The sequence below is a fragment of the Cololabis saira genome, chromosome 9 (genome assembly GCF_033807715.1).
Source record: "Cololabis saira isolate AMF1-May2022 chromosome 9, fColSai1.1, whole genome shotgun sequence".
NCBI lineage: Eukaryota > Metazoa > Chordata > Actinopteri > Beloniformes > Belonidae > Cololabis > Cololabis saira.
In genome coordinates, this window is record NC_084595.1 from 18734748 (window position 1) to 18761737 (window position 26990).

Here is a 26990-nt window from a genome sequence, read left to right on the forward strand (position 1 = left end):
AATAGTGTAGAAATAGCGGTAGTGCAGTCACCACACATATCTGATCTCAGCTGATTGATGAAAACATTTATAGTGAGTTCAACATAAGACATCCAGTTCTCTGTGTTATTGTGCTGCAGTTGAATTCAACCTCATATGGAAACTAGCTGAACCAGGATGCTGCTGATGTTCTACAACTCACGCAGGATCAGGAAATAACTAGGTTTGTTTTTGGTGTCGTTCTTGAGCTGAACTAGTCTTGGTCTTGGTAGTGTCTTGGTCTCGGTTAAGGCGGTCTTGAATACAAGTCTAAGATGCACATGAACTTCATCTCAGAAAGATCAGTCAGTCAAGAATGATGATGAACCTCTTATACTATGGCAACCAAAAAAAGAGATATTGTAAATGGTAAATGCACTTGTTTCTAGTCTTGTTGACGATTTAAAGAGCTTTTAACATGAAATACTTTCTCAATAAGTCTAAGGATCGCTTTTACTGTCATAAAACCAAATAATGACCAACAAAATGATCCTTTCTATTTATCCACAGCGAAGTACTCACGGGTGGAGGAGGACGAACGGGAGCAGGAGGCCTTGGCGGGTCTTTGATGACCTGAATCAACAGAAAAACAAGAGCGTGTCAGCACAGTTAGATGAACACACACACACGCACACACACACACTCAGGCTGACAGGTGACGCAGTCAAACATCCCCGAGCTCGTCTCATGATGGAGACGCCATCACTGCCAGGCGGTCGTCCCGCTGCAACGGGGCCACCGTCGCCCCGCTGACTGCTGATTACAAGGACTCTGCTTGTCGAGCAACATCAGGGGCCCCCCGTGCAAAATAAAGAGGAGCTGAAAAATCAACTTGTTGACGGGGGAGTCTTTGGGGCGAGCGCTGCTGCCCGTTTAGCTCTTAATTAATTGGATGAGGTTCAGTGCTCCGAAGCAATCCCCCCAATCATAAAGTCCTGAGGAGTTAATTAGCTCCAATGAGATGCAGTCGAGGCAGCTTGGGCTCGGCTCCAAGTCCCGTCCGGGGGGGGGGGCGACCAGTTGGGGGGAAGCAGGAAACACACAAACCTGGGTGTGACACGTCCCTCCAACAGCCCTGCGGCATCGTTCATGACATCAGTCCATGACACGGCACCTGAGGAGCAGGTTGTCCACAATGTGATTCCACTCAAGGACAAGATGTCTTAACTGGGTTTTTCAGACGTGCACTGCTGAGCAGAGACGCCCGGCGGCGACATTCGTCAGGCGTCAGTCAGGCGTCAGTCAGGCATCAGTGCGGAGCGTCTTACACTGATGTCCGACGTTGTGAAGCAGGACTGCTGAAGACGACTCGTCCGCTCGCTCGCCGGTAATACGACGGTGAAAAGACGGAGCTGGACAGGCAGATTTGTCCTTATGTGGTCTCGGCTCTCAGCATACCTGTCAAGTTTTGGACTTAAAAATAAGGGAAATTATCCGCCACCCGCTGTCCCACCAGCCCAACCGAGGTCCAGTATTTTACATTTTAAGACAGGTTTACAAGAAATCGAAAATATCTACCTGTCAACTACTTACAAACTACAATTATGTGCTCAGAATCTGCTGGTTCTACCTTTGTTGACACTGAAATGCTGTGGACATTCCTATGTTTGTAATTCCTATAATAGAGACACAAAAGGGAATTAAAGCACATTTATTTATTTTAAAAAAATTTTCAGTTTATATACACATTGATTGTCTTCAAGTGAAACATTTACATTTTCACTCATGTAGCTCTGGCCTTCATGACTGATTACACAAATGCATATTTCTGGACATCGGTCCTTCCCCCGTGAGAGACACTAACATCGCAGTTACAAACTTTCAGAACGGGTAACTGAGCCCCATCCTGCTCCTCTTTAGGAAAGCAAATTCGGTTTCCCATTTTTAGAGATTTTTACACAAAGGCTTTTTTGGCAGAAATATCTTCTCTGTCGTTACATCCATCCATCTCTGATTTGTTGTTCCGAGTTTGTTCCCGTTGTCACCACTAACCTCGTGAGAACGGCCACCCAGGCTACGGCAGGGGGCAGTTCTCGCGAGGCTAGTGGCAATTGTTTGCTGTTTCAAAATTATTATATTATAAAACAGGAAATTTACGGGAAAGAGGGGTAAAATACGGTAGTTTCCCAGCCAAAACGGGAGACTTGACAGGTATGGCTCTCTATGCGGCTGCGAGTCGTCCTCCACTAAATATTAAGACTGTGTTCTGTGTTCTGTTCTCCTCATTATACCAAGAGGAATCATTTTAAACAGTTAAAGACAAAATGTGGGTTGTTTTTTATTCCAACATATAATAAATATGCATCATGATAAATATCTGGAGCTGTCGGGGGGAGTCATAAGGAGGAAGGGAATCACAGCAAGGAGGACAAACACAACATGGCCAACTACAACGGGAGCAGACGGCTACGTCGGCATTAAACACGCCATTACAAGGTCCTTGATTATTCTCCGCCACCAGTCCATTCCTTCACCACTTCATCATCTTTCCATCGTCTGTCCTTTGAATGAATCACTTTACACAAAGCTTGCAACAGTTGTTCTTTCCCTCTGACCATTTTCAGATAATCAAGTGACATTTCTTCATATTTTGATTAGGGGTGTCAAATTAGTACGTTAATTGCAATTAATTCATCACAGGCATATTTAGCGCTATGTTTTTTAATTGCTTAATCTATTTTTTAATCTCTAACTATACTTTTTCTGTTTGCGAGTTGCTTTTATTTTGAAATCTATATTTGTGTTTGAGTTGTTAGGGGTGGGAAACAACGGTCAGTCCCACCTTGAAGTGGGTATTAATTGGCTGTCGATCCAGTGAATGAGGAATATACATTTCTAAAACGCCCCGACAGCACCTTTGATGAAGGTAGAGTGATATGTGTCTTTGTGGAAAGGACTTTGCTCACCACTGAAGCAGTTCAAGTTTAGCTACCACATAATAGCTAGGACTGCATCGTTTCAAATCTGTTAAAATAAATAAGTTAATGACTTTATAAAGCCACTTTTTTGTTGTTATATATTAATGTTTTGATCTGCTACAATAATGTAGTGAATTTATTTATTATTATTTATTTATTATTATTAATTAATTAATTACAGATCTTAATTAATTAATTGCAAAACAATGTTAATCGCTTGAAAACACTAGTTTTACCTATAAAACATAGTTTCAGAGAGCAGTGACCCACCCAGTCGCTGTCACATCCTATATTGAGGGACAAGTTGTGTATTCTGAACAGATCAATGATCAGCCGTCTGACACTCCCTTCAGTGGCCAAATACTGGTCTTCATGCTGTTACGTGTTCCTGCCACTTGAGGCACTCTAAGAAAAAACACGTAACGCCCCCCAACTCATCTAGCTTTCATCTGTGACCGACACACTTGAATGCTCTTTGTAGAACTGCACCTGACCAACCACCGAGCTTCCGGATTGCAGTTCCCCATCTGACCACTAGAGCCTGGCTCCAAAATCATAGGAGTCAATGTTCAACACTTGAGAGCAGAAATTGTCTCAGTTGTCTGATTTCAGTAATCTGATTGAGTTGGGGTGATTTTTTTTAATATGACTTAAGGAGAGTTTATGTGAAGCAATAAATGAATTTCTAATATGACTGATTGACACTCGGCTCAGCCATTGGCTAGCTGGAATTACTTCCTCATCTTTATCCGTCACGCTACCGCGCTTAGCAAAGCAACAACCCGTATATATTACGCCAGCGCCGGATAAGCGCGCGGTCGATTTACAGTAGATCCCGTAGAACATGGCTGCCCCCCGTATGAATAAAACCGGTCTTCAGAGACCAATGGGGTTACGCAGTCTGTGGACCGCACACAAGCGCGTCCGTCTCAGCCGAATACCCAAAACCCTTCACATTGGGGGAGGTCAGATCGAAGCAGACGGACATTTAACGAGTCCCTGTAAGTGAGCCCAAAGACCCAAGACGGATTTCTGGCTCAAGGCTCAAGTTTCATCATGAGATCAGGATAAGCAACCCTCAGCGCTACATAATCATCGCTCGGAGTGCAATAAAAACGACTGTGACAAGTCAATTTTTCTACGATCCAAAAGCCACAAGTTTTCATAAATCAGTTAATAGTCAAATAAAACGGAGACAGACTTGGGGGAGGTGATCTCAGATTATGTTCGGGAGAATATTTTAAAAAGAGTGCACAATTTGTGCTTTATGCAATGCCGAATCCTCCATCGAGCCCATTATACTAAAGAAAATGTTTGAAACAGTGTCTCCTCTTTGCGATCGATGTCAACAGATCACAGCACCTACTCACATATGTTTTGGAGCTTCCCCTCTTTGGTTCAATTTTGGTCTGAGATTTTTCGCACTTTATCTAAGGTAACAGGAAGAGACGTGACTCCCAATGCCTTAACTGCTCTGTTTGGTGTGTGTCCTTCCTTGCCCCCTCTTCCACCGGATAAAAAGGACTTGATATCATTCACAACCCTTTTGGCCAGGAGGCTGATCTTACGAAACCCCCCCCACCCATACAAACTGGGTGAAGGAGACGCTTTATTTTATGAAATTGGTCACTAATGGGTAAGGGCATCTCATTTGACAAGACCTGGACCCGTGTTTTGACCTACAGTATGTCAGTGAAATTTGAACTGAACAAGGTAATATTGGGCCCTTTTTTCATTTTTCTTTTTCTTTCTTTGGTATTATTTACTTATTCTAGTGTATTATTTGTGTATTTGATTTATTGTTGGTATTTATGTCTATTATGTGAGGTTAGGTGCCAATGGGGGGGTGATTATGTTGAGTTATGATTGTATTTTATGGAGAACAGCTGTTTTCTTATGTAAAAAATTTATAAACAGATTGTTAAAAAAATAGTAAAATTGGTGTACAACTGATACATCCTCTACGTTATTACTCTGAAGAAATGCCAAACATGTATTTTGTTTCATCTTCCCCCCTGCATGATCTAACAGTCTTTTTTTAAAGGTTAACATGAACTCCTGAGCTTGTTCAGGACCATCGTTGTAAACAGATGGTGATGAAGCCGCGTTATGTGCTGAAGCTTCATTAGCAGAGGTTGATAAGAGAGGAAGGAGCTCTTCCTGCTCCGGCTCCGCCCTGATCTTCCCAACGCTGCTCTGAGATACGGATTCATTTTATGATTGCACAAGTGTGGACTTTAGCTCTGAACAGAGACGATGGCGATCTATAAATACTGTACATGCAATTACACCGGGGGCATATCTCAACTTGAGTGGAGGGCAGACCCGACGACGGATACCTCCGTCAGACCTGGTTATGCATTTGCTAAAGTGGCTTCGGAGGGAAAAGAAGTGCAATGCAATTATGATGTATCATAGGTCCCAACAGCTGTTTGAGTCCCCCGTTAAGCTCAGGGATACGATCAGATGCTCTGCATACTGTTGTCATTAGAATAATGAAAAACAATCAATTAGGGTTAATTAATTTCTCTTTGACACACAACTGGCTGCATGAAAACCCTGCAAAGGTCTAGCGACGACCCCTCCATACGCTGATTAACATCGTTTCGGGCTACACCTTACGTTGATGGGATTATCTCTTTTTATTAAGTAATTACGCAGCAGATTTCCTGCACATGTTGTGGGCTAAATAAAGCATTACACAAATGGCAGGGCTCTGCTGCTCTTTCCCAGCGACCTGATGGACAGATGTGAGAGCTCTGCAGTGTGGTGTTATAATTAAAAACTAAACCGCGGGACACTTGGCCATCTGACACCAGCCCCAGCGGCTCGCCACTGCAGCCGCGGCACCGGGAGGGGGCGGGCACCAATCAGACCAATCACAGGCTCTGTCCCCATATGGCTGTCTCAGTAACTGGACTTGATAATCCCTTTCGTTCCCCAAATCAAGCTCAAAGGGTGTCGTGTCCAGCTGTTTTGGGAGGCTTATGATGGATCAGTGGCAGGTAGCATATTTGGAAGCATAAAAACGGTTTGAGCTGACCCGGTCGAGGCGGTTTCGAAGGGCACCGGAGGAAAAGTTGTGAATCAACGACGTTGATCGTTTCCACGCTACACCGGCATGAAATAATGAGATATTGTGAACATGTCAGGAGCCAAGTGGGTTGTAAATGTTTCCAAAAGTGCAGTGAGTCATTTGTTGTTTGGATAAACTGGCACTGCAACTCAAAACTTAATCCCCCCCCCCCCCCCGAATCCTCGGGTTTAGACAAAAGGCTACACCATTCAGAGCTTAATTTCCAAACAAATCATAAACAAAGAAATTACCACTCCACAGCTTGTCTGACCTCTCTCCTGGCATCGGTCCAGGCGGGTAGCAGCAAAGAGCGAGGGATTGTGGAGAGAGGTTGGACGTGTGTGTGCGTGCGTGTGTGAGCTCGGCTTCATCCCGACTGCTGAAACCTGGCAGACTGGGGGTTTAAATATTAACAAGCCACACATGGCCCTCTTCTTCTGCCGCGTCCCTGGATGGAAGGCAACAGCAGCTCCCTCCACCAAGACAAACACATCCGCGGCCAGACATGCTGCAGGGGGTTTACATTTTAATGCCTTTGTTGGTTTTCCAAAATATGCTTCCATCTCATCCTGGATGGGATCCCTGCAGGTCCAGGAAGGCAGGTGACGTCTATCACTCCGGGGTTCGGCCTGGCTGAGTGGAGGTGGGCTGGTATAGAGGTTGGAGGGCAAATTAATCAGATCTCAATAGAGAAAAGAGGAAGGGGGGTACCATCTGTAGCCTTTCTTATAACCCTGAACAACAATCTCTTGTGAATTTCTGTAATTGGCTAAGAGGGTAAGGATTCTTTCCTTTGTCTTGATTTTGCAGAAGGGGTGAGGACCTTAAAGTAGTTCTCCTGCATATCCAGGGATACTTAATTTTTCATTGATGAATAAACTTTTCAACCTTACAATAAACAATAAGATGTCATTTAAATCAGCTCGCCACATTTTGATGCTCAATCGAGCTTCTGCAGGTTTGAGCTTCAGCACTTTTGAACTTCTGCAGGTTTGAATTTCTGCAAGTTTGAACTTTTGCAGGTTGGAGCTTCTACAGGTTTAAACTTCTGCGGGTTTGAACAGGTCACCTCAGTCGTGTTTAAATGTGGCTGCCGTGTGATTACGTGACTGGTTGTGGTCTCAATGTGGATTTAACAGAAGTGGCTGCTCAAAGACTTGAAGCAAAAACCGGCCGAACCACGAGCAGGTCGTCCAGTTGCCATCGGTTCAACACTTTGAGGATCGGCGCGATGTGGACGAGTCCACGCCAGCATGATAAAATGTCTACGAGTGCACACAAGTAACAGCAACACCGGCCGATGAAACCCCAAGGAGTGAGAGGAAACAGAAGCAAAGACAAAAGAACTAAGTCCAACTGAGTAGATCAGGAAACATACTTAAAGCTGCACCACTGAAAGATTCTGATGGGATTAAACCAGAAAACAATCCCTGAGATTATCATTAATCACGCCGGTCCCCAGGTAGCTCCAATATCAGTCCTGTGCAAAGAGAGATTTTCTGCAACTTTCAGGCAATCTGTCCCCCACATGCCGCTCTAGCTGATCCGGGTCTGTTTGCACGAAGTTGCTTCACTGTTTCTCAGAAAGTTGGTCTGAAGGAGCCGAGAGCCTCCAATCTGCATGATGTGGCTTCTTCACTTCCTCTTCGGGGCTGTTCAACCACACTGAACGGGGTCAATGGAAGGCTGAGCGAACCCGTAAAATTGGTGAATAACGTAAATGGGGGGGGGGGGGGGGGGGGCTTTCAGGAAGGATTAGACGTTTGAAGGTGTCAGAGGACCCGCTCTTAATCTGAGAGTCCCATGAGCATGCCATCATCTCCACATGAACCCTGAATCTGCGGCTGCGGTGAACCGAAGGGGGGAACTCACCACTGTGCAGCAGAGGGGAAAGAACCACCACATGAGGGCCAGAAGCACCAGCAGCAGCAGCACCAGGATGACTATCGCCACCACCAAACCGTCCGACTGGGGGAGGAAAGGAAATCGTTAAAAATATTCACTGAAGTTTCAAATCCTGCAACAGATGAGATGAACTGAGATGGCAACATGATGAGTGTTTAAATGTAAACAGGAAGTGAGCTGCTTCGAGGGAACACGGAGGTTCAGCAGTAACTCACACAGGTGGAGGCGGTGATGGTGAACGGGCTGGAGATGAAGGACTTGCCGTTGTTCAGGCTGATGAGGACGTCTACAGACCTGGAACACAGGCGTTGAGTTTGTGTCAGTGTGCAGGGTCGTTCTGTTCAGTGTCCCTGATTCCCGGGAACTCAGAACCGACTCTTGTTTATTCCTCTTTCACTTGATCTCTAAACAGTTTTCAACTTGGCCTCACGTTTGAGTGCATGATGGGAATGTTGTGTTCTGTTTACAGTCGCAGTGGTCTTTGATGAAAGTACGTGTGACTTCTCGGTGAAACTGTCCTCCGAGGCAGTTTCTCTGTTTAACATAATGTTTCACCACCTGAAATCTGCTCTTGTTATTCATGTTTTTACTCGTGCAAGTTGCACAGATTCTCTGTTGTTGCAGGGATTGTAGTGAACCACGGCTGAACTGTGGCTGCACGGGGATTTAAATAACATACAAATATCCAAATATGTGCACACCAAAGATCTGTGGACCTGGAGAGAAGAGAAGCAGGAATTCACTTCAACTACTTGTAGTAAAAGATTGAGACACAGACCCGACCAACGCAGAGGTAATGAAGCACACCCATGCAACATCACGTCCATGCACGTCACCGGTACAACCAAATGGCTTTCAAGGAAGTTATCAGGTACTAACTGTTTTGTTAAGTCATGGACTTGGATGCACACATCAGACAAAAAAAAAAGCTGCGTTGACGAGGAGACGAGCTGCAGCCGGGAGAGTTTACAGGGACTGATTTCATGTAACGTTCCAGCTCGGTCGGGACCAGCCTGGCGGGGAGGGAGACACCACGACTCACCGAGACACCAAACGCTCCACCAGGACAGAACATTTTCACTGAGACCGTGAGCCATTTCAGGCGTCTCATACCCCTTCGGTTCACAACTCCTTCAACTTGCGAACCAGCTGAGAACCGGTTTGCTTTTCCATAGCTCGGGTGCTATGGGGAGCCACGTCATTACGTTGCTGCGTTTGGGTGAAAGTTGAAGCAACAACAAGGTATTTGCTCTAATAGGACTTGGTCCATGTAGCACCTCCATGGACCACATCTCTAAAAGACAGGTTGTTTCGTCCTCAGACCACTGCTGCTTTGCTGCGTCCGGATTAATTCTTATTTGAAAATGTCCCAGTGTTGCTATTGCCGGTGGTCTTAATAACTCCGCCCCCTCCGCTTACGCAATCGGTTCTTTCCTCTAGCCCAGCAAAGAGTTGGAACCGGGTTTTCTGGCCCAGAGCCAGTTCTTTTTCAGTGGAAACAGAAAGTTCCAAACTCAGCACTGGTCCAGAACCAGAACCAGCCCTGGAACCAGTTTGGTGGAAAAGGGGTAGAGTGAACGTGTAGGGGTGTGGCATCCATAGCCATGGCAACAATCTAGCTGATGCCGTCACACAGCACCGGCAGGCAGCGTGAACGAACTTTCAGCTGCCAACGTGACTGGAAACTTGACTGACCCAGAACCAGCCTGGAACCAGTTTGGTGGAAAAGGGGTATTAGCCTTTTTTTCACCCCCACTTGTTAAATAGGTCTCCACTACACTGGACATTGTTTTTAATCCACAAACGAGCTCAAACATTAACTCAATTCCAATATCAGTATCTCCGAATCTACTCACTCAGTTAGGGAGATCATTTAAATAGTTTGTTACCAAACACTGTGAGACGTCCAGCGGTCGCATGAACGCAGACTCGCAGAGCACAACAAAGAGCACGGCACGATAACGGGCCAGACTGGAGCCGGGAAAACCTCTCATTATCTCCGCCGTCAGCGTGCCCATGAAGTAGCTTGACTGGCAGTAACGAGGCTCGTGAACTTGTACGACTTATTTAGAGGGAAAAGGCGCGGAGGCCAAAACGGGTGCAATTAAAACCCTAATGATGAACGGCACCGCAATTTCCATATGTCTATTATGCTCGATCCAATTACTGCGGGTTTAATGAGAATTCAGGATATGGAGCGACGGAAACGCTTGAAATCCTCCCCTTAACATGAAAAAAGAGGAGACGAGAGAGAGAGACATCCACGGTGGAGGTGTGCTGCGAGCCCCGCGGTCGGAGCGCTGCTGCGGAATAACAACGAGAGCGCTCTCTTTGCTCTGGACGCCGCCCGAGGCAGTGCCGCGGGCCGCCGGTTCTCCTGTGGTTCTGAACAGATGAGCGACTGGACCATGTGTCCATTACTCTGCAGTGTACTCTAAACACCTTATCTTGTTTACCACGCTTAATATTTGAGATGCATCTCAGAGAACTTCAACACGGGGCGCACTTTTGACGAGTTAATGGTTCAGGAACACTATGTTTAGGGATAATGTGATAGTTATCCTTTCTGGTAGCAGAACAAAAACGAAATCCCAGTCAGTAAACCCAAGTATGACTAGAAACATTCACGAAAACATCAATAATAAAAGCTGGGCACAAACCTTTGTTTCTCAATAAGATGTTCAAGTATCTGTACTTTACTTCAGCATTCTGTTGCCTGGCAACGCATTACTGTAAACAGCCGCAAACATGCTTTCTGTTCCCAACTGTTTCCACAAGATCATCACTTTTCTTCATATATTTAAAGGGAGTTGTGTACTATACTTTTATTCTGCCTCACGAACCTAAATAACCTCAGCGGGTCGGGCTGTGGCGGTTGGAAACGGGGCTCCTTTGGTGCATCCTTGGGAGGAGGAGAGGACATTACATGCAGAGAAGAAGAACCGCTGCATCCGGTGCAGCGGTGCAGCGAACATTAGGGATGCAAATTATCGATTATTTCATTAATTGACAGTTGATAACCTTATCGATCGATCATCGATTAGTTGATAAGCGGCGTTTTCCCCCCATCTGAGATACAAACATAATTTTTTTTGCTTATATAAAATACAAAGGACATTTTAATGTATTCCTTAATCAAATATTTATTTGATACAAAAGTAACAAAAAGACATTTTTGTACCACAAGGAATATAATATAAAGTGGACTTCAAGGCTATTAGTAGTAGCAGCAGCCATAATAGTGTCATTTGTGTCAAGCAAATTTTAAGTTCTAGTTACGTTTTAGGTTAGAGTTTTGGCAGTGTTCAAAATAAAATGATGAGACCTGCTGTATTGGAGCACATTTTCTTTTAGTTAAAACTGTAGCAGGGACAGATGTTTAGAGGAACCTATGTATGTACCGGGTGAAGGCTGATTTATGGTTCCGCGTTACAACAACGCAGAGCCTACGCCGTAGGCTACGGCGGCGGCTCTGCGTCGATTTAAGGCGGAACCATAATTCAGGCTTTAGGGGAGCATATCGGAGAACAACCAGAAGAATATAGAGTGGATTAAAAATAAAAGTTAAGCACTGAGCTACATGTGTCTCCCGTCTGGGCCATTGCAGACTCATTGCCTGAGCATGATATTACTAAAACCAAACATATCCGCCGTCTCTTTCTTCTAACTTTATGTGCGCGACGCAGCGAGTTGTGTCGCATTAAATGTGGTCCGGGCGTAATACCAGCTGGTGAAATTAAACGAAAAAAATAAATAAATAAATAGATTCATTGTAATCGTTAATTTTAATCGGGTAATTTCATAACGGCAATTAATCGAAAATCGATTAATTTTTAACATCCCTAGCGAACATATATGTATATTTGTGTATTTCTGTCTTTTAACTGGGAAACATCTGAGACAATTCCCCCAGAAGAAGGATTTCCTGGTTGAAGACCCTGCCTTACAAATGTAAAGTTAAGGCTGAATTATGGTTCTGCGTTAAACCTACGGCGTAGGGTACGCGGCTACGCGGGAGGCTCTCCGTAGCCTACGCCGTAGCCTGACGTGCACCTCCCAAAAAAATGTAAATACGCGTTGAGGCGACACAGACCCAACGCAGACCGAGAGGGCTGTGATTGGTTTGCTCGGTAGCAACGCATTTCCGGTTCGGGTTGTTGAAGCAGTAGTGAACTTTCAACGCTCTTTTCTTCGTGCGCGTGTGATTTTTTTTTTGGGGTTGTTTTGGTTTTTTGCACAATAGTTGTCCTTATCTCTTTGATTCACAGTGACCGGAAAAGCCGGAAGCTAAACAAAGTATCAACTAGCGCTCTGGGGGGGTAATGCACCGCGGCGGAATGGAGTGACGGAGAAGTCCGAAGGGTTCACAACGGAGTCACGGCAACGGCGTATGCTCTGCGTTGGTTTAACGCAGAACCATAATTCAGGCTTTACTCAGAAAAACAGAAGTCAGGAGGAAAAGTTTAGATGACGCATCGTCACGAAAGGAATAGAAACTAAACGAATCTAGAAGGTTGAAGTTGTAAACCAAGTGTACCTCAGCCGTAAACGTCTCACTGCACAGCTGTACTGCCTGGTGTGCGAGTGACGGAGGTGTGAAGGGGGCGTACAGAGTGGCGTGTGAAATGGAACTGCAGAAAAGCACGATGGTGGAAGGAACTCTACCGGCCGAACCACCTCCAACCTGTCGATGCACAGCAGGAGAGCGGAGGCAGAAGAAAGAGGCGTTTCCACAAATTCTTTTACACTGGAAATCTTCTTACCCACCAAAATGATCTGTATGGATGACTGATCTAATGTTGTATCTAAAATTAGAAAAGATAAAATACACACTAAGAGGGTCCAATGACTGTTTTTATAATATTTGAATCCATTAATAAAATATTTTGAAAAGCTCAAGACACTTCCTGAGAGTCCCTGAGGGTAAGACCTCCAGAAGTAAAGCACATGAATCGTGTTAGCCTTCTTTTTATTCTTTCCTCTCTGTATGGTAGGTGTACATATATGCATATACATTTGTTATGGTTGTTTTGTTAATCTTTAACAGTAGTATTTTTTATTTGTCATTATAACTATTATTTTTGTCTCCCCTTTTTTGGTGTAAGATGTATATGTGTGTATAAATGACTCACTAATGTTGTATTGCTGATTGACTATATGGGAAGACCCACAGAGGTTCTGAGGGGTGGGGGGGTAATTGGAAATGTAAAAATGTAATCACACTAATGAACCGACCGGAGGCCATGTGGGTTCAGTCTCCCACCTGAAGACACTTGGATTTGGCGCCGACAGGGAAGTCCAACCAACCCCCCCCCCGAATGGGAGGAACCGGGTACCGAGTAGGAACCCGTGTGCTTCTGTCAGAAATCCTCTCTCTGGGTAATTCATGCTGACACTCTCAACCCGTGTTACCGCTGGGCAGGCTGTTAATCAAGGTGGAGGTGCGGAGAAATCTCCCGAGCGAGTTACTCTGACGAGCCCACTTTCTCCCCCCCCAGACAGACTGAGGCCCTTCCTCTTCCTCCTCACAGATGACCGATTTACCCAGCTACTGCTGAGTAGGCAGAATCTGCTCCGCCACCGAGGCCTGAGTCACGTATCCTCCTCTCTTGTCCACCCTCTTATCACCGACTATTACAGAGAGAACAGTCGGTAATTGGGGGGGGGGGGGGGTCTATTAATGTGCCTATCCTCAGAGTTTAGGAGTTAGCTGCATTCCCCTTCAGCGTGCATGGTGATGCTGCATTCATGCTCCAAATGTACCTTTCTTCGTTTGAAAGAGTGAAAAAACAGGCAGCTGAGAGCTTTGGAGGGGGGGAAAAAAGTATGATGAATTATTCAAAAGGATGTTGGCCGTCACCGAACTTTTCTGCAGGACGGGCCAGTAAGCAACACGGAGGAGGGAGACGCAGCTGCTTCCTGGGTTGGCGATGATGATGATGAGAGGCCAGATCCTCACGGGGCTCAGGGATCCGTCAACATCTGGGCGGGAAGAGCCGCTGGTTTCCAGGGACCCCGGTTGAGCGGCAGAGTCTGTCTTCTCCGGCTCCCCGCACTGAAAGTTGGCCCGGCGTGACACTAAGCTCTGTTGAGGCGATACAGCTGGAGCCGCCGCCAATGGCGACGCTAGTGGCTTTCAAGCTTCCCTTAAAGACGTGAGAACTGAGGAGGCTGAATAATTCACAGCAGAGCATATGTGAGGCCTGTCGCTCGGCATCCACGAGCCATCAGTCTGCAGAAGTTTGCAGAAGTTATGATGGAGGGGGGGAAATCGACTCGCAAGGCCTGGGGACCAGATGAGGAGCGAGTGGCACGCACCGTCAAACATTAATGGATAATAAAAGCTAAAAATAAATTGATCCTGGGATTATAACAAGTCAGAGCTGGTGGTTACTGGAGGGTTACGCTCATTCAATACCTTCTGTCTTGTAGATGCCACAGCAGAAGTGGAATAACTTCAATGAAATTAACAAAGTCGGGTTTCTTCGTTGTCGACTTCTGGTCTCTCGGGTGGCGGGGTTGTGCCCTCCCTCCTCCACTGTAGTTCACTTTGCACACACACAGTTACACAGACATACACACCTGCTTACTCACCTACATGCCCCCCCACAGTTTTGGGGGACAGATAATCGCAGTAGCCTAGTACTGATTCAGTTTTAGAGACCTGGGGCCTCATTTATAAAGCTTGCTTGCGCACAAAACAGGGCTTGAAAGATGCGCAAGCCACCTTCCACGCAAAGGTTGGGATTTAAAAAGAAAAAACTAACCGAAAAATCTGCGTATCCCTACGGCAACCCTGACCCTCCCGTAGGAACTTACTTAAGATAAGACGCAGGCGGTGAGGTGGTGAAATGAAGCCAGATTCATGTCATACTCTTAATAATGTCATCACATATCACAACATATATCAGACTTATAATATAATAGCGCTGATCGTGTCCCTCTGTGTGTGAAGCACAGCGTCAGTCAGAACTCTGGTGCTGCTGGAGCCGCAGTGTCAGGACACGCCGGGAACCTCCTCTTCACCCACCGCGACAACCGTAGAGCGTTTAGGGCAGGGGTAGGCAATTCCGGTCCTCGAGGGCCGGTGTCCTGCATGTTTTAGATGTTTCCCTGCTTTAACACACCTGATTCTAATTAATCATCGTCATCAGCTTGTCATACAGGGCTGCACAATTCTGTTAATGACACAGGTACTTTTATCACGGTGTGCTGAAGCAGGGTAACATCTAAGACATGCAGGACACCGGCCCTCGAGGACCGGAATTGCCTACCCCTGGTTTAGGGGCTCTACGGAGGGGATGCGGGGCTGCCGGGCCGTTCTCGCATCGCCTTGGCACAGGGTGTCTTGATGATTTGCAATTACAGGCTGAGCCTACCGCTAGTTTTTAAACTGTAAAAAGTGGGGGGGACAAAAACATGATTTTGAAAAGACGGGGGGGACATGCCCCCCCCTGTTGCGCTGGGGCACTCACGGCGTTTAGCGCAGCAACGCCGTGCTGCAACTCACTCGCTTTATTTTATACTATTTATATACTTTTTCTACTTTTACTGTGACCACCAAATAATGTGGTTTTCCTGTCCTCCACCTCATCCACAACATCTCGTTCTCAGTCTCCGTGAAATTTAGTGGCACGGTGGCTCGACACTTTCATTCATCCTGACGCACAAACAGGCTGCAGGAAGCCGCTGCGCATGCTCAGCAGGCTCAGCAGGCTCATTCATATGCTAATACTACTTTGCATTGCCCATATATGGTAAAAAAAAAGTGGGCGTGTAGAGGGCGGGATATGAGGCGAATTCAGCTGCGCAACCTTCCAGCTGGACTGTGATTTATAAAGCGAACATTGCGTGCAAGTTTTATAAATCCGGATTTTTTTTTGCGCCCGCCATTTTCGGCTTTTGGCTTTACGTGCACTTTTAGTGTGGTTCCTACGCACTCTTTTATAAATGAGGCCCCTGGAATGGTTGCTGTTTGTGTCTCTGCCTGTTCCCGTTTCTGTTTATTTGTTTTCTCTCTTGCAGATTCCAAAGGCCTATGTGCCGTTGTGTGTTTTCCTGTGTTTCTCTCATTTCAGACTTGCAGCGGATGCAGTGTAACTTTCTCAGAACAGGGATGTAAAAAAAGTAAAATAAACATCAGCTGAAAATCTGCTGATGAGAACACAATCAAACCAGAACCAGCAGGGAGTACAGCGGAGGGAGAAGACGGGCTGAAAACCCCAGAATCATAATACTCCAGAGGGGTGATTTATTTTCATCGCCTGGCCACAACCTTGCAGATGATGTCACACACAGCATCAGGAGCGCCCCCCCCCCTCCGCATCCTCAAACTCTCAGCTCCAACCGGGCGCAGTTTTGTGCTTTTCAGGTCATCGTGGTGTTTTTTTTTTTTTTTTTTTCTAAGATTTTCCCACAATTGTCTGTTGTCATGGCAACGTATCATGACAAATGTTAAAAGAATTAAAGGAAAAAAAGAAAATCCACTGAGCAGAACCGCATCCAGAGAAAAGCCATGGACCAAGCAGAGCTAAGAACCATAAATCACACCTACGTACATCAGAAAGTACTGAAGGAGGAAATATTCTAGTTTTATAAAAGGCTGTTTAATTAGTGTGAAAAGTCTGCAAATGTTCCTCTTCAATTAATGTTCGGTAAGAAATATAGGTATGAACATAATTAGCTCGGTGGTTGGGCTATGGGCGCCAACACACTCCCATCCCAGCCGTCAGTCACAGCAGAGCTGGTTTTAACAACAAATCAGCGTGAATGCGGCACATGTGATCAAACGGCGGGGCGATGCCCCCCGGAGGAATCCCCCCCCCCAGCGACCGTGAAAAAGCCTGTCAATTATTAACGAGCATGAGCACTTGCTACTGTACCTGCTCTGTAATACACGTGTCACCTGCCTCCGGAGGTGGTACCCCACCCCCACTTTGTATTTGTCAAATCGCCTCCGAGTGTGGATATATAGGGAAAGTTGGAAGTCTTGGAGGGTTGAGGGGGAAGGGGTGGCGGGGGGGGCAGATGCCAGTGTTTCAGGCCTGATGCCACAGCTGTCATCACAGATGATGCTCCTCCACACACACACATGACCAACGGAGGACGCTGTGATTCCTGGACATGGAGGCTGGACGTGGGGCCCCCCAGGACCCCCCTGGTGAGGGGGGTGAGACCTGTGGAGACCGAGAGACCGAGACAAGACCAACACCAAAGTAGTACTGAGACCAGGACCGGTCTCGAGAACTACAAGTCTACCTGGACCCCCCTGGACGCCCCTGGGTCTCCAGCGGGTCTAGAAATCGCAGCTATCCATGTGTGGAAAAGCAGCTCCGGCAGTGTTTCTCTCACGTGTAGTAAAACATGGTTACGGAGGGGGAGGCGGGGGGGAGATGCTCCTACGGCTGAGCAGAGCCGTGTTACAGGAGCGCCCGGCGCACCAGCAGTGGCCGTGGAGCACGGGCAGACAGATGGATGGAGACGGAGGTTCCCGGTCCCCCCCCCCCCCCCCCCCAGGTGGTCCGGGGTGCAGGGACTGTCAGCGCCTGGTGAATTATTCAAACCGGGAGTGTGGAAAAGGGAATGGCTGCATCTGTCGCACATCCTTTCAGAGCCCCTTCAGCAGATGTGTTTGCTCACCAGCCGCAGCAGCTAACTGCTTAATGGGTCACCGTCGGCAGCCAGGAGCTAATTAAGCGGTGCTTTGGTAAATGGTCGGCACGTAACGCCGGCGCCGGCTCGGGTCGGATCCGGCTGCAGGACCATGACGAGTGCTTTACTGAACTCTTCGAGATGATTTGAGAGGCAGGGCAGTCTGTTCTGCGTAGCTTATGAATAAAACTGACACGTCTAGATAACAGTGGAGTTAACAAAAGTAGAAAACGAAGCAAAAGAAAGGGGAGAAACATGTAAACGTGGAAGGGATGCTAGTGTTGTTTTTGGCAGCCTGTTTCAATTTTAGTTTTAGTCTAGTCTTTGGGTCGAGCTATCATTTTAGTTTTTATTAGTTTTAGTCACGTTCATACTCCTTTTAGTCGTGTCAAGTTTCAGTCGATTAAAAGTCTGAGCATTTTAGTCTTATTTTAGTCAGAATTGTCCAGGATCATTTTAGTCTAGTTTTAGTCAAAGATTGTATTTAGCCAAACCCATTTTACAATTCAAACAAGGTTATCTTCTTCTTCTATTATTGTTACCTTATAGACTCTTATATACCTTATAGACTATTTTGTACTCGTTATCGTCACATGACCAGCATTTTCGTTGCGTCTCGTCTTCCTCTTGACGACGATAATTAGTCATAATTTTCGTTGACAAAAGCAACTTTAAGGGACGCAAGGTTTCTTGGATTTTTCTTAGCTTGTTTAAACATGCAACGTGGTCGTAGCGATCGAGACTGAAAGAAACCCCTCCCTCCCCCCGGACCTCTATATTGGTGTTATACGCCAACAAGGCCCGACCATGCATGTTTCTGGTCCAAATGGTTCAAACGAGTTGTGATCGAGAACTGAGTCGCTGAAAATATCCTAAAAATATTGGTGTCTATCGACTGTTATTGTTTAATATTTTCTGCCCTTTCAATAATAAATAGTATAAATAATACGTTTTTATCCCTTGGAGGTGTACATGAAGTTGCTTTCATCAATGAAAATTATGACTAAATATTGCCGTCAACGAACCTTTATCTCCTGAGGAAAACGAGACGAGACGCAACGAAAATGCAGGTCATGTGACGTTAATGATAATTAAATATATAATGCAATATCATAGACGAATAAAAACGAGACTAAAATGTAGATTACAAAATAAAAAAACTTTTAAAATGTGTCTTCATTTTCGTTGACCAAAACGAAACGAGACGAAATGTTCTAACAAAGATCATTTTTTTAAGTAGTTTCCTCTGGTTTAGTTCTGCTGCTGGGTGACGTCACGTCCTCAATCCCAGTCGCTGCCCGCGGGGAATCAGATCCAGAAGATGCAGCTGCATGTTAGAGGCTGATGCCGTTAACGCAGAGCTCTAGGTTCACGTCAATTAAAAACAAAGTTCCATAGAGGAAGGGGGCGATAACCGGCCACTCGGGGATCTTCTCTGGGGCTGGGAGAAGAAGAAGAAGAAACCATCTTTGGATACACTTTCCTACATAGACGTGGAAAAGAAAACCCAATGTGTCGTCGAAAAAGAAAAAGATGGGAAGAAATGCAGAAAAATAAATATGTTGTAAACTCAAATTAGAGCGTCTTCTGTATCTGGAATGAATGTATTCTTGAGTTCATAAGGTAACAACAATATAATAATAAGATAACCTTGTTTGAATTGTAAAATGGGTTTGGCTAAATACAATCTTTGACTAAAACTAGACTGAAATGGTCCTGGACAATTCTGACTAAAATAAGACTAAAATGCTCAGATTTTTAGTCGACTGAAACTTGACACGATTAAAAGGAGTATGAACGTGACTAAAACGAATAAAAACTAAAATGATAGCTTGACACAAAGACTAGACTAAAACTAAAATTGAAACAGGCTGCCAGAAAAAACACTCGGTGTACATCAAACAAAAAGAAATTGATTCTACCTCAAACCTCCCAGACTGGCTGTTTTCATATGAGTGAATGTTTAAGCAAATGAAGTGCATTCCTGACATGTGCTCGGTGGCAGAGTGTTTATTTCCCAGTTTTTATCCGGGCCACATCCATCACCTGCATATCAAAGATGAAGGAGTGGAAATCTGACGGCTGTTCTTTAAGAAATGCTGCAAACTATCAAAAACAGGCCAAAACAAAACTAAAAGCATCGCTCACACGCCGCTTCCAAAATTTGTCATCAGCTTCTGGCAAAAACATGTTATCGCGAGCAGTTTGGATTGTGGGAAGGGAGCGGATTAACGGAGGTGAGGCTCAAATTGATCTGGAGTAGTTACAGCAGCGTCGACATCATATGATACTTAATCTCTTTTAGAGCTCAAAGACCTTCAGGAGCCAGCAGCGCTCATAATCATACATTTTTGATTGGATTGCAGTCAGCAAGGACATTAAAATCTGTTGTTCCATCTAGAATGCCTTAGCAATCATCTGTTGTGCTTCGGGATTATAAAAGATGCTGTTGAGATCAAACAATAACGACGCACCCTGGAAAAAAGGCATATTTGTTCTGTTTTCACTGCTGTCTCCGTAGGTTGGGTACACGTGCTGTTGTCCCGTCTGTATGGCCGACTGCGTCTTTGTGCATTTCGAGTTTAACGTATGGATGATCTATAGACTTTAAGCCTGTGTATTTGCAGAAGAGATGACGTGAAAAACAAGCAGCAAAACTGAGGAGAGTAAGAGGATTAAAACGTCTTAGCTAAACTTTGGAGTCGCGCGCTTGATTCACATAAAAACAAATACCCAACTGAACACAGAATAGCGACTACAGAGCAGCAAAAAAAGGGAAATAAAATGATTTGGAAACAGCTGTCATGGTGGTTAAGGAGGAAAGAGGAACTATCTGTCATGATGGGGTTTTTGGGTTTTACAGAGGAAGGAAAGGACGTGACATTTGACCAGTTTCTGGGACCTACTTTTGACCACATAACCTACAATAATCCTTTTTTCTCTCTTAAAATTTAAAACATACATTTTATAGAACCGCATATTAATTCTATTAAAGAGCTCCCCCTTATAGCGTCCATGTGATTTCTGTCATTAAAATTTCACACATCCATCGCTGTCAGCTTGCCAAGATTGTAGCAAACGTACCTCTACGAAAAAAACCAACTTAAGAGGAAGCATATCAGCTGTGTGAGCACCTCTGAAAATCCGACACACACTCTGCATATTTATAGCCGTTCTTTATGCTTATGTTTCTGATTTATGGTCAAGAAAAAAGGAATTACATTTGTTTTACTGTTTTAATTAAAAAAGGTTCTTCTCTCCCTTACTGTATATGTTAATTTTGACCATCTATCTATCTATCTGTCTGTCTGTCTGTCTGTCTGTCTGTCTGTCTGTCTGTCTGTCTGTCTGTCTGTCTGTCTGTCTGTCTGTCTGTCTGTCTGTCTGTCTGTCTGTCTGTCTGTCTGTCTGTCTATCTATTCATCCATCCAATCAGCTCAGAAAACTGCTAAACCCAGTTTCTTTGGAGTCTTAGGTATAATTGGATGTGTTTGACTACTTTTGAATTTAGCTCTATATTTCACCTTAAATACTATCTACCTTTCCTTGTTTGGTATCATTGTTTTCAGCACAAGCTCAACTGTGTGAATTTAAAGTAATTCCTTCGTTGTGATCAACTGTATTAACACATTGGACCTAAAATGATGAAAAAATGTAAAAAAGAAAAACGTTAATTTTCTTACGCGTTTAACAAAACATTTTTATAGCTTAGAATGAAAATATAAATTGTAAATTTCAAAAAACATGTAAAAATTCACCAAAAAACCCTATTATATACACTATTTACATTAAAATGCAGGCAATGCCTCACGCCTTTTGTGGATTTCCAAAATAAATCAGGTGTCAAAACAAGATGCCACACAAACAATTTGCGCCACATGAAAAATATAAGACAGAGGTTCACATCTCAGTCCTGACACCTCCAGGGAGTGTCTTTCCTCCTTTTATCCACCTGAAGGCTTGGTAGTGCTTTCCGGAGACCGGGCCATTTTCACGGTTTCTGCCTGCACCAAACACCAAGCAGGTTATCAACTTCCAGAAAAAAGCATGCTGTATATTAGTTATCATAGTTCTGGTTTTACTTGGCCTACCAACATGATTTAAAAACAAGCATATAGTTTACACTTTCTAAACTAGTTGAAACGGAGACACAGCGATGCGACGCCTCGTTGCTACGTCGTTGCAAATTGGTTGTGTCATTTGGACGCGCTGGCGTGTTCGGAGACTCCGGAGAGTTAACACTGTGATTCCAATTGTTAAAAGTTGTTCATACAAACTGATATTTATAACACAACTAACTCTGGAAATCAAACCTGATGAGAAAACCTTATAGTATTTTAAGTTTTATCTGTTGTTAAAGAAAAATAGGAAAACCTCCAACAATGACAAAAAAAATGTGTCCGAAACATACAAAAATGAAAGAAACAAGACATGCAGTAAATAAAGCCTTTCACAATCACTTCCTAAAAAATAAATCAAGCATTTGCTACTTACTGTCCAACCTCATACAACGTTGGTGCAGGACACAGCAGATAGTCGTTGCGCACAGTGCTCGGCTTGTAATCTGGAAAAAACAGCACAAAAATAGATTAAATGCTAATGAGATACCTGAATATAAAAGTCAGATAAAGAGTGTGACCTAAAAAGGGTAGGAAAAAGCCTACCCTAAAGTCTTTTACACTCTTTGCTTAGATACAGTTGTAGAACCATTCACATTTAAGGAGCTGATGCGTTGTGCTGAAGGCATGTACGTCAGTTTACGTTCTCGTCTGCATTTCCACTCAAATCTACAGTAAAGAGATGTGGATGGCGACCAAAAGAATAAGCACAATGACAAACAACCATAATGACCAAATCTCCTAGAATGGAGTCAATCGTAGTCAATCTGGAGTCAATTTGTACTCAACTGGTTCTCAAATTTATTGATCCCCCAGAGGAGAAATTCACTTGTGCAGCAGCAAACATACACACGCAGTTTTTACAAAATATACACAAAAGTATGAAACGGTATAAAAAAAAGTATATCTTAAAAAAAAAATAAAAATAGCTAAATAATTAAAAAAGAGCAATATAAAAAATGACCAATGTACAAAAGAAATACTAAACCCGAAATATGAATAATATATACATGTGCAGGTTATTGCACTTATTGCACTTGTTGCAGGTTATTGCACTTTCAGAAAAACAGTTGATTGCACTTGAATGACTAGAGTTGGTTGTTATAGAGTCTGATGGCTGTCGGGATGAAGGACCTGCGGTAGCGTTCCTTCTTGCAGCGGGTGGAGCAGTCTTTGGCTGAAGGAGCTGCTGATGCTCCCACGGTGTCATGTAGGGGGTGAGAGGGGTTGTCCATGATGGAGTTCAGCTTGACCAGCATCCTCCTCTCACCCACCTCCTCGGCAGAGTCCAGAGCACAACCAAGAACCGAGCCAGCCCTCCTGACCAGTCGGTTCAGTCTCTTCCTGTCTCTCTCCGAGCTCCCGCAGCTCCAGCAGACGCTAGCACAGAGTCATAAAAAGTCCTTAAGAGCTCCCTGCACACGCCGAAGGACCTCAGTCTCCTCAGCAGGTGGAGTCGACTCTGGCCCTTCTTGTACAGGGCGTCGGTGTTGTGAGACCAGTTTATTATTGAGGTGAACACCCAGGTACTTGTACTCCTCCACGTCCAGCCCCTGGATGTTCACCGGTGCATGAGGCAGAGGGTTCTTGCCGAAGTCGATCACCACCTCCTTCGTCTTGCTGGTGTTGATGTGCAGATGGCTCCATTCGCACCATTTGACGAAGTCAGCAATGACCCTTCTATACTCCACATCGTCCCCCCTGGACACACGTCCCACGATGGCGGAGTCATCGGAGAACTTCTGGAGATGGCAGGAGTCTGTGTTGTGGTGGAAATCTGTGGTGTAGAGTGTGAAGAGGAACGGAGCGAGCACCCGTTCCTGTACCCTGCACGGCCCCCGTGCTGCTGTTTAACGTCTACATGCTCCCACTGACATAGATTATAAAAAAACAACAAAATAAACTACCATAGCTATGCAGATGACACGCAGATATATATTACAGTGTCACCAGGAGACCATGGTTCTGTACAGGCTCTTGATATAAACTACCATAGCTACCATAGCATAGCACACCAGGCCAGAAATCTGGGTGTAGTGATGGACTCAGACCTGAATCTGGAAAAACACATTCAGGCAATAACAACGTCAGTCTACTAACACCTTAAGAATATATCAAGATTAAAAGATCTGATGTCTCAGCAGGACCTGGAGACACAGAAAAATAAGCATAATAAACAAATAAATAAAAACTGGGAGACCAATGCACCCTGACATACAATATAGAATATATAAAATGTATAAAAAGATAAAAGTTCAAGGATTAAGGCTAAAAAATAATCAGTCCACAACAATAAAAAAATAATAAAAACATTATAAGAGATAGATAAATAAATAAATAAAACCCTTTTTAATACCTTTAAAAAATACCTTTAAAAAATACCTTTAAAAAATGTTAAACAGAATAAAACTATAAAAAGTGATGCTACATAAAAGCCAGACCAAAGAGATGAGTTTTTAGTCTACGTTTAAAAAAGTTTAATTTAAAAAAAAGATCCAGCGTTCCTCTTTAGTAGGTTGATTATTGACTATTGATTCACCTGTTCTTAGCTGCATCTGAATAAAGCTCCACATCTGCACTGGTACTTTTAAGCTTGAGTTATAAAACCTGATCATGTTTTAACTGCTGTTTTTATCTATTGTTCTTTTTTCTTTCTTTCATTTTGTTTACATTTCAAATCATGCTTTTTATTTTATTTTTTCTATTATGTGGTGATGTTTCAATGTCTCTGTAAAGCACTTTGAATCACCTTGTAGTTGAAATGTGGGATACAAATAAACTTGCCTTGCCTTGACTTGCCCTGCCTTGCCTTGCCTATCACACCAGGAGGAAGCCTTGAGCTCCATCCAGGAAATTGTTGAGATATCTCTCTCAGCAGGTGATGTTATTGGCTGTCTGCCAGAGAGTTTGTCTTGAACCATCTCTTATTTCTCATTGTTCTGGAAACGACTTTGGAAACTGGCCACAATGTCTAAACTGTCTGAATAACCTTTATGTGTATTATTACCACAAAACAGAAGAGTTTGAGGAAACAACCTTGGTCTCATGAACAATGGAGCAGCCGTGCTGAGCTGAACTGCCATCTACTGAAAAGGTTTCAGTGCTGTGTTACTGACGCTTCGGTCACAGCTGCACACATGTTGTTAACAGGAACCTAGAGGATTTCATTTAATATATTTGAATACTGTCATTGGGAGGTGTAAAAGGATAAAAACATAAGTGATGATTATTGTGCGTTATCAGAACAGGTGACAGAAGCCGCAGCAGCAATTATTTATACTGCATCCTCTTTTTCTCTGCACAGGCCTCCAACCGGTTTGATGATGGAGAAGACAGGAGCATCTGTTTCACATATGCAGCATGTGCTCCATAGCTGCCATGATGCATGTCCATAATTATAAGGTGCCCCACTGCTAAAAAGGTCTGGACTGAACACATGCAAAAGCCAATAAGGGAATAAATAGCCCCAAGTGGGCGAATGTGAGGCGGCCTAAACTGAGAAAGGACTAACACGGAGGCATCTGTTAGTGGCTACGTCCTAAATCAGATGAAGTTCTTTTTAAAAATGAAAAAAACAAACAAATATGTTCAAGTATTTTAGTTGAGTTGAAATGTTGAAAGTCAAAAATAACTTGACAAGGATGGAAGTGTTGTCACTGGCAGTTGCCGATTTCCACAGATCATGGCCAAATGAGGAGCTTTAAAAGATTGGCTTTTGGTGCCAAATCCCATTTGCTTCCTGAAAAAGGATTTCTCGACAGAACAGACTGCAAGCTCAAAATAAGGAGCACAGTGACCTACATAGCTTTCTTTCTTCTGCTGAATTTAGATCACACAGATAAGGCATGGCTGGGAGATAACAGTCTGGATCAGGGTTTGTTCTGCCACGTCCGATCTCTGAGACTACCACAATGCAGAAGGCTGAATGGGAGCACCTCCCGACAAATGAACTTCATCGTGACACTGACATTTAATTTAATAAAAGGCAATTAATCCTCATAGTTCCCAATTACAAGTGAAGACGAGGAACAATCACAGATCAGGGCACACGGGGAAGAGGGTGGAGGGTCTGCAGATCTGTGAGTTTGTCTCTGGAGAAAGCTGTGATCAGAATCAAATCTGGGACTGTTGTGCTACACTGAGATGTGATACACTGAAATGACCCGAGCGGCATTTTCTGTTCTGTTTTCTGTCGATTTCAGCTGAGACACACAAGTGGAAGAGAGGGCACACCATCCGACATATAAGGGCTTTACGTACTGGTACGTAACAGGAAAGTCATCATTTGGTCCTGTGTGGGGGGTCAGTCAGTCAGTCTGAACAACAACAAACCTGACTGTGCAATAACTTTGTGCAATATTACATAACACAATTGCACAATATTTTTTTATTTTTTTATTTCTATTTTGTTTTTATTTTTATCTTTTCATCTTTATATAGGTGTTTGGTTTATGGGGTGTTTGATTTGTATATGACAGTGCTGTGTGAGTGAGATGGAGATGTCAATTTCCCATGAGGGAACCTCCCAAAGGGATTAATAAAGTCGTCTGAATCTGAATCTGAATCTGAATCTGAACAGGTTTTAGAACGACATAAATACAAGCTGAGATGCAGCGCGGGACATATCCAGGTCCTGCGGCTGCAGCACGACAACCCAAACCTCACCCTCCACCGTGCTCGACTGCAGTGCAATGGAAGAGTTAACATACTTTCACAGCTTAAGCTGGGCATACACTGTGCGATATTTTAAATCGTTTGAGACTGCCCCATCTCACACTGCACGACTAGATCGCGGAGTTCAAAAGTTCAGAGCCCACGATTTATGTTCTCACACTGTAGGAGCCGATGCTCTGATGCGACCCGTCTGCTCACACTATACGATCATAATCCTCCCGTCGGACTTCTGTACTGGAACTCGAGGCCGGTTTTGGGGCACGGGTAGGCTGTTCCAACCCAAACGTGCGTCCTGCCCACCTGATGAAAGGTTATGGGATCCTTTATTTTTTTTATAATTATATATATATATATATATATATATATATATATATATATATATATATATATATATATATATATATATATATTAAAAAAATCCCCAAATATCTGTACCGTTTCTGATTGGGTGTGTGCACTGCGCATCATTGTTTGACACAACAAAGAACGCAAACCGCAAAAAGTTGTGTCTCGGCGGAGGAACCCGACGTCCCAGCAAAATGAGAAGAGAAAAAAAGAGTTGTTCAGAACAGCAGACAGCGCACACACTAAAGGCTGATTTATGGTTCCGCGTTACACCAACGCAGAGCC

General features: G+C 44.2%; 1 protein-coding gene across 2 annotated transcripts in view; it reads right to left on the reverse strand.

Moving 5' to 3' along the window:
- Positions 1 to 26990, reverse strand: part of antxr2a (ANTXR cell adhesion molecule 2a) — a 100607-nt gene that overhangs the window by 54494 nt on the left and 19123 nt on the right. For both annotated transcript variants that reach the window (XM_061730674.1, XM_061730673.1), the window contains 4 exons: positions 22063 to 22132; positions 8133 to 8211; positions 7885 to 7980; positions 541 to 591 (listed from right to left, as the gene is read on the reverse strand). In XM_061730674.1, the coding sequence (XP_061586658.1) occupies positions 541 to 591; positions 7885 to 7980; positions 8133 to 8211; positions 22063 to 22132 (296 nt within the window). The remainder of the gene's footprint in view (positions 1 to 540; positions 592 to 7884; positions 7981 to 8132; positions 8212 to 22062; positions 22133 to 26990) is intronic.